This window comes from Triticum aestivum, chromosome 4B (assembly GCF_018294505.1).
Source record: "Triticum aestivum cultivar Chinese Spring chromosome 4B, IWGSC CS RefSeq v2.1, whole genome shotgun sequence".
Lineage (NCBI taxonomy): Eukaryota > Viridiplantae > Streptophyta > Magnoliopsida > Poales > Poaceae > Triticum > Triticum aestivum.
Window position 1 is genome coordinate 637499873 of NC_057804.1, and position 8753 is coordinate 637508625.

The 8753-nt window shown below is 49.3% G+C and overlaps 1 protein-coding gene across 1 annotated transcript; it reads right to left on the reverse strand.

The window, feature by feature from the left end:
• Nucleotides 1-496: 496 nt before the first annotated feature.
• Nucleotides 497-2277, reverse strand: LOC123093757 (probable receptor-like protein kinase At5g24010). Its single transcript, XM_044515802.1, has one exon. The coding sequence runs from the start codon at nucleotides 2161-2163 to the stop codon at nucleotides 742-744; it is 1422 nt and encodes a 473-aa protein (XP_044371737.1). The 5' UTR covers nucleotides 2164-2277; the 3' UTR covers nucleotides 497-741.
• Between the last annotated feature and the right edge of the window lie 6476 nt (nucleotides 2278-8753).

Sequence of the window (8753 nt, forward strand, 5' to 3'; positions counted from 1 at the left end):
TGGATAATATAGGTATTCCTCTGCTTCACTTAGTGATTCATTTATTACATTTTAGTGCTTCATTTAGTGCTGGGTAGATAAAAAAAACGTTACATTGCACAAACACAAACACACACACAAAAAAAATTGGCAAAGTATGAGAAGAAATTCCCAAGGCATCATAATCTGGTAGGCACTAAGACTAAATCCACCACGGGGTCAAACATAAATTCAAGTATTCAACTAGCTAGACATGGTTCCGCAAATAGTCCAGACTACAGATGTGCCTACTGATGAGATGACTACAAGGAACATTGCAAGTACTCCTTAATTGGTTTGAACCAACAGATTCCCCCTCACAACAACTAAATCATTCTCCAGTTGTAAGAAATATTTTGCTTCCAGTAATGTCTTCAATATAACTAATCATTTCACATGAAGGATTCTCCTAAGTGCATAATGGAATTATAGTACCATACTACCATGATAAAATAAATAAAGACATCACAGACAGGTATTCGATGATATTTCAATTACTGGATAGAGGTAAGCGAAGTAGTAGCAATACAAACACATCTTAATTCTTAAGTACACACAGTAGTTGTGTTCTGCACTGGCCAAGCTCAAACAATTGAAACTTCAACCATGAAAGGCGTAGAAATGTAAAACTAGTAAACTACAATACTTACAACCGAAGCACAAGATTATGTCATCAGATACAGATAACAGACACAATTTGAAGCTTCTCAAATCTCATGATGCTTAATAGTCTGTCTTGGTGGGCACAAGCTGATATGCTTTAGCCAACTTCCCGTCACCAGAATCCATTGACTGGCTGAACCAAAGCGTGCCATTATTTTTCAGCTCAGTCCTCAACCTCAGCACCAGCATGACAAAAACCAAAAACAGCCCGGCGAAGACTAAACCACACAGCAGTGAGCGAGCGAATTCCCCAAACCCCTTACTGACCAGGTACCCCATGTCCAGAACAGCAGGGAAATCCACGTCCATGCCGCCACCCGTTTTGTTCATCCTCATTATCTCCAGCCCATTCAGGAAACCGCTCGCCTCTCCAGGTCGGCTCATCTTCGAGCCACCGATGGCCAGTTTCAGCATCCCTTCATCGTCAACGTCCACAACATAGTCGATGTAATACGGATAGGCCAAGTATCCAGTGGTGCTGGAAATGTCAAAATCCTTCGCTGCGAGATGACCATTGACATAGATACTGAAGTAGAGCTGATACAATGCCTTGCTCACAATATCACAGAAGTGCATGCGCACAAGGTACCGGTTGCGAGCGGGCACAGGGAAATCCCATGTCAAATTGCCGTCGGACCTCACCGACCTCGCCGAGTTGTAGACGTTGTCCGGAGCCACCTCCCGGGTCATCAACCTGCTGTCCTTGGGGTAAGCAATCCGGCCACCGAATGACCATGCCTTGCTGCTGGACGATTCCTTGCTGACGAGGAAGCCCTCGTCGTTGACCCATGTCCGCCACAGCGTGTCGTTGAACGGGGTGACCTTGCGGCCGGCGACGTTGATCCGGTAGAGCGTCTCGAAGACCTGCGAGGATAGCCCGTCGGTGCGGTTGACGCCGGCAGCGGCGACGAGGGTGCCGATGTCGCCGACGAGCTCGTCGGGCGCCGAGAAGAGCTCGATGGCGTTGACGAAGGCGGCGGATCCGGCCTCGGGGACGAAGGTGAGGACGAGGACGTCGGCGTCGACGGGGAGCAGGAAGTCCTTGACGACGGGGGACGGGGCGGTGAAGTTGTGGAGGAGGAGGAAGCCCCCGGCGCCGACGTGGAAGCACGCGGAGGCGAGGGCGGGGCTGAAGGGGTAGAAGTGGAGGCGCAGGACGTGGCGCCCGCGGCGGCGCACGGCGAGGTCGTAGGAGGCGTGGCAGGAGAAGACGCGCGCGGCGGCGTGGAGAGGGGAGGGCGGCGCGGGCGCGGGCGCGCCGGGGGCGGCGGACGGGAGAGCGGGCGCCGCGGAGCGGAGGGTCATGGAGGCGCAGCCGGAGTCCGGGACGAAGCGGCGGCCGTCGGGGAGGACGGCCGGGGCCGTCGCGCCGCAGGCGATGAGGTGGTTGTCCGCCGGGGCGAAGCGGGACGCGGCGGGCCCGGCGAGGAGCGCAAGGAGCAGCAGGGCGGCGAGGCGGGCGGGGCCCGGTGGGGAGGCCATGGCGGCGGGGGGATTTGGGGGTCGGAGAAGGTGGGGAGAAATGGAGACGGAAAATGGCGATGGGGAACAGCTCAGAGTTGGACTTGGAATCAATTCGGCCGGCCGGCCAGCGCGTGGAAGATGACTTTGGGCCGGTGGGGTGGTGGGTGGGACACACCAACGCGGCGTATCGCCGTGTCGGTTGGCTTTTTACACGCCGGCGGAACGATGCTATGCGTCGGCCGGCAGAAGCGCACATCGCATCGGCCGCCTCGCGACCGTTGGATCCGCGCATGACTGCTGTCTGATCCGCCCGCATGAGCCAATGTCTACTTCTTTAGACCCGAAGAAGAAAGAAGTATGCAAGATCGAGAATCCGTGGCAACAATGAAGGCATTGAGAAGATACTAATCCAGCTTGCGAAAGCAGTTATGGAAATTGGGTATCTTTTAACATGTCTTCTTGTCATCTTGTGGTTCTTCTTTTCTTTAGTCTTTCTATTCTAGTCAAGATTCGGTGAATGTACTCAAATGTATCAAAAAATCGCTGATGAAAAAAAGAAGAACTGCGGCAAAAAAATGTATGCAGACGAGATGCGTTCGCCCGTTGGGCGTACTGCCGGCACGTCCAGAAATCCGGGCGGACGCCGCCCCATTGCCACCCCAAACGGACAAAACCGGTCAAAACGAGCGTCCGTTTTGGGTTGTGCGTTGGAGTTGCCCTCACCCATGTTGTGTTGGCTCATCTACATCGCGTATGTAGGTGGACATTTATAGGCGACTGTTAGGCGTCATCCGCCTACTAAACCAGATGTTGACAACTGCCTAAACAAGCATAGGATGCAATTATGCGCGGCCGTTAGATTGTCGACATGTGTCAGGCAAAACCAGCCGTTGTTGCAACCCCCGCGTGTTGCTGCCTCCTCTGCATCCGCCCGAAGCCAGGGCGAGGAGGAGATCCCCGACGACATTGCATGCGCGTCCACCGCCTCTACCATTGTCGTCGTGCGACGCAACTCCGCCGCCGATTGCAGCAAAAACTAGAGCACACCCCTTCCCACGCCATGGCAATTCACCACATAGTGCGCTCTATGCTGTCGGCCTCCATGGATCGAAGCTCCGGTTTGCAGCACGCCCATCGCCTGGTTTGGCGCGGAAGGTAGCGCTGGCTCCAGCAGTCGCGGTAAAATGCAGCACGTGTGTAGCTCCAGTAGCGCGCAAAAATGCAGCACGCGCGTTCTCGCACAAACAACATATGCGCTCCAAACACAAGCAAGAAGATCAAACACAAACAAAATAAATCAACAATAAATAGTTCAATTTCGTTATTACAACTCAAACAAATAGTTTATCTTTCATCAATACAACAAATAGTTCAACAATACAACATCAAACGCACAAATCATGATGCTCTTTGACGGCCATTCCAAGCCCACCACTCCTCGATGAGATCCTTCTGAAGGTCATCATGCGCTGCGGGACGTCGAATGGTATGATAGGAGACAACAAAATGTTGGGGAACGTAGCAGAAATTCAAAATTTTCCTACGTGTCACCAAGATCTATCTATGGAGAAACCAGCAACGAGGGGAAGGAGAGTGCATCTACTTACCCTTGTAGATCGCTAAGCGGAAGCGTTCAAGAGAACGGGGTTGAAGGAGTCGTACTCGTCGTGATCCAAATCACCGGAGATCCTAGTGCCGAACGGACGGCACCTCCGCGTTCAACACACGTACAGCCCGGTGACGTCTCCCATGCCTTGATCCAGCAAGGAGAGAGGGAGAGGTTGAGGAAGACTCCATCCAGCAGCAGCACAATGGCGTGGTGGTGATGGAGGAGCGTGGCAATCCTGCAGGGCTTCGCCAAGCACCGCGGGAAAGGAGGAGTACTTGGGAGAGGGGGAGGGCTGCGCCAGAACATGTGGTGCGGCTGCCCTCCCAACCCCCACATATATATAGGGGCAAGGGAGAGGGGGGCCGGCCCCCTCAGATCCAATCTGAGGAGGGGGTGGCGGCCAAGGGGGGGAGGAGTGCCTCCCATGTCAAGTGGAGGCCCTCCCCCTTAGGGTTTCCCCTCTCCCATGCGCATGGGCCTTGGGGGGCTGGTGCCCCTGGCCCATTAAGGCTAGGGCGCCCCCTTACAGCCCATGCTACTGTATTAGATGTGGTGGAACAATTTCCGGACCTCCGGACCCCTCCGGAATCCTCCGGAACCTTCTGGAAGCTTCCCGGTACAATACCGAAAAAACCCGAACTTTTCCCGGAACCCGAACAACAACTTTCCATATATAAATCTTTACCTCCGGACCATTCCAGAACTCCTCGTGATGTCCGGGATCTCATCCGGGACTCCGAACAACATTCGGTAACCACATACAAACTTCCTTTATAACCCTAGCGTCATCGAACCTTAAGTGTGTAGACCCTACGGGTTCGGGAACCATGCAGACATGACCGAGACGTTCTCCGGTCAATAACCAATAGCGGGATCTGGATACCCATGTTGGCTCCAACATGTTCCATGATGATCTCATCGGATGAACCACGATGTTAAGGACTCAATCAATCCCGTATTCAATTCCCTTTGTCTAACGGTATTGTACTTGCCCGAGATTCGATCGTCGGTATGCCGATACCTTGTTCAATCTCGTTACCGGCAAGTCTCTTTACTCGTTCCGTAACACATCATCCCGTGATCAACCCCTTGGTCACATTGTGCACATTATGATGATGTCCTACTGAGTGGGCCCAGAGATACCTCTCCATCACACGGAGTGACAAATCCCAGTCTCGATTCATGCCAACCCAACAGACACTTTCGGAGATACATGTAGTGCACCTTTATAGCCACCCAGTTACGTTGTGACGTTTGGTACACCCAAAGCATTCCTACAGTATCCGGGAGTTGCACAATCTCATGGTCTAAGGAAATGATACTTGACATTAGAAAAGCTTTAGCATACGAACTATACGATCTTTGTGCTAGGCTTAGAATTGGGTCTTGTCCATCACATCATTCTGCTAATGATGTGATCCCGTTATCAACGACATCCAATGTCCATGGTCAGGAAACTATAACCATCTATTGATCAACGAGCTAGTCAACTAGAGGCTTACTAGGGACATGGTGTTGTCTATGTACCCACACATGTATCTGAGTTTCCTATCAATACAATTATAGCATGGATAATAAACGATTATCATGAACAAGGAAATATAATAATAACTTATTTATTATTGCCTCTAGGGCATATTTCCAACACAAAATGGGCCACCCTTTTAGCCCTCCGCCGCACTCGCACGGGATGTCCCAAGATCTCATAGTGAGAGTAGTCTACATCTTGGCCACACTCATTCTCGATGATCATGTTGTGCATGATCACACAAGCGTGCATTATGTACCAAAACATCTTTTGATCCCAAAATCTAGCTCTCACAATAGCAAAATTGGGCTTGCAAAATCCCAAAAGCTCTCTCCACATCTTTCTAGCCGCTTCCTGAGCATTATGGAAATCAAGATGTTTCTTACCTTCTGATTTTTTCAAAAGCTTCACAAATGTTTGCCACTTTGGGTAGATGCCATCCGCAAGATAGTAGTCATAGTTGTATGTACGACCATTTGCTACAAACTGCACCGGTGGCAGTTCACCATTTGCAATCTTATTCATCAGTGGTGACCGGTTGACAACGTTGATGTCATTCAAAAATCCAGGCATTCCGAAAAAACATGCCAAATCCAAGTCTCTTGATCGGCCACCGCTTCAAGGATTATAGTGAAACCCTTTTTTTGGCCATGAAATTGCCCATGACATGCCTTTGGACAATTCTTCCAACTCCAATGCATGCAATCTATTGAGCCAAGCATATCTGGGAAGCCGCGAGCTTTGTTCATCTCCAATAGCCTTGTGGCGTCTTCGGCATTGGGAGATCTCAAGTACTCCTGGCCAAACACTTGCATAATTCCGACTGCGAAGCGCTTGACACACATGATGGCTTGGCTCTCACCCATGGCCAAGTGATCATCAACTAGATCAGCGGGGATACCATATGCCAAATACGCAAAGCGGCTTTCACCTTCTGAAAGGTGCTATGCCCGAGCTCTCTGGCGGCATTCCTCCTCTGCTGAAAAAACCGGTCATTCTGTGCAATGCGCCTGAACAACTCGGTGCTCATCCTAAGACGGCGATGAAAGTACGACTCGGGGTATGTGGGATTCTCCACAAAATAGTGCCTCATCATCTGTTGTGGGCATCGATCCTATCCCTCCAAATTTTCTGCCGACCCATAACCGAACCACCGTACTTTGGTTTTTTATTGATGTGCATATCTAGATCATTGCAAGATCCTCCTCCTCTTCCATATCAAATTCTTCTTCGGAAGAATCATACGTCGAACTCATCTACAATGTTCAAACCTAGGCTATAAAAAACTACAAAAAACATGCACCAAATTCATGTAAAAAATGTGAAGTTGGAAGCAATACATAACTTGCAGGCGTTTTGTCGAACACCTTGTGGGCGCCGAGAGGCAGTGGGCGGCTGGGCGCTGTTCATCGGAGGACTGCCGCGTGTGACGGGCGGCGGTGACTAGAGGGAGTCGGAGGAAGCCACGACGGCGCGGGGATAGACCGGGGAAGCACTGAAACGGTTGCCCGAAGAAATGGGGTAGCGTGGGCGGCGGCGGCGCCAGCGGCTGGATGGGTAGGTGGAGTTGCGAACGAGCGCTCGAGAGTCCAATGCGCGGGAGCGGGCGCAGCAAATAAGCAGCGCGCGATGGCATTTTGGCCCGCGCGCTAAACTAGATATACCGTGCACGCGGTTTTTGTGCCTCCGCTGGAGCGCCCGGAGCGGTAGCGCGCGCGCTAAAAGCACTAATTTTTTAGCGCGGCTGTTGGAGATGCTCTAACTACTCGACAGCTAGTGCAGGTACTCACCTAATACAAGGAAACTAATTAACCTCTAATACAAGGTGCACAGAGGCAAAGTTGGAGGTGATGGACCATTTATGTTCAGATGGGATGATTGCCTGACTAAATTTACATACTAGACCCAAAATAAATGGATAAATCTAGACCTTATCTATTGGTTTTCTAGGGGCATGTTATTGGGTTGAGATGAGGCCACACTAGTGCAGAACCGGCCTTTAGTGCCGGTTTGTAACGGTCTTTAGTGCCGGTTCGCCAACCGGCGCTAAAGAGTGGGGACTAAAGGTCCCTCCCCTTTAGTACCGGTTCGTCACGAACCGGCGCTAAAGAGTCACCACGTGGCACGAGCCAGGCCCGGGTGCGTGTAGGACATTAGTACCGGTTGGTAACACCAACCGGTACTAAATGTTTAGGAGGGTTTTGGCTTTATTTTACATTTAATTCTTTTTTGTTTGCTGGTATTTCACGATACTACAAATTGTACACATTATGCATATATATAAATAGATTTTCTCATACGTAGAACCGCATATATATATAATATATATCATCGAATGTCTCACAACCAACACCATTAACTATTCACACATACACATGTATATACATATACAATTTCTCCTACATGTTGCCTTGGTGCCTTCGGAGCACGATGACAAGTGGTTCATGGGGGCGGTAGCGGGTAATAGTATTCTTCTTTGGGATCTATCACCTGGTCGAGCAAAAATCCGGCTATTTCCTTTTGAAGTGCTAGTATGCGGTCCGCTGGTAGGAGCTTATCCCGCACCTCTCTGAACTGTTAAGAAGGAGATCAATATGCATATCTATTAGTTGTGTTAAAAGATATCAATAATGGTGTGAATAGTGTTCTGACAAACGTACCTAGTCCTGTCTTTGAGATCTTCTCCTTTCGGACGCCATCATGCGAATGTTCTCGCAAATGTAGAATGCACACAGATCATTCCCCGGCGCCTGCTTCAGGGCCTTTACGAGAATGGAATTGAATCAGATAATGATTAATCAAGCATGATAATTAATTAATGGTATTGAAATAAGAATTAAAGAGATGGTAGCTAGCTAGTACTACTTAATTACTTACCTTTGGTTGATGCCAAAACAACTTTTTTGGCCATTTGCCTGGAGTCACCTTGATGAACGTTGCCCAAGCCCTGCCCGCCGGCAAAGAAAATTAATAAAGGGGTTATTAAATAGTTCATATTAGGAAATGACGAACTAATAATAGGCCGAGATATAGTTAATAATGATTGAGATTACCTGTTGACTATCCCCTTCATGATGGTGTAGTCTTTATCTTCTTTAAGTAGTGAGTCCAGTACTTCAACTGTTGCTTTGTCAACTTTAATGTCTAACAAGATCCAGTGGAAACTGCATGCGCACACGTTTGCATGTCTTAATTAAGCGGGCATGTGCATAAAATTAATCAACTATCGTAAACCGTATACACTTAATTATTAACATCTAGCTAGCTAGTAAGCAAAAACAGAATTTGTATTAACTCACAAGAAGTTGTAAGGAAGTAGTATATCTTGATTGGTATTGAGGCGCTTCAAGAACTCTAGCATGCTTTCCTCTACACTTGCTTGAGAAGTTGCAAGATTCCATGTGTACTCATTAATGGTATTTGGGTCAATGAACCCAATGCCATAGCGTCCAGATTTTTTCATTTCATACA

Coding starts and splice junctions, on each gene's coding strand:
- LOC123093757 (XM_044515802.1), bottom strand. CDS start 2,163: ATGGCCTCCCCACCGGGCCCCGCCCGCCTCGCCGCCCTGCTGCTCCTT.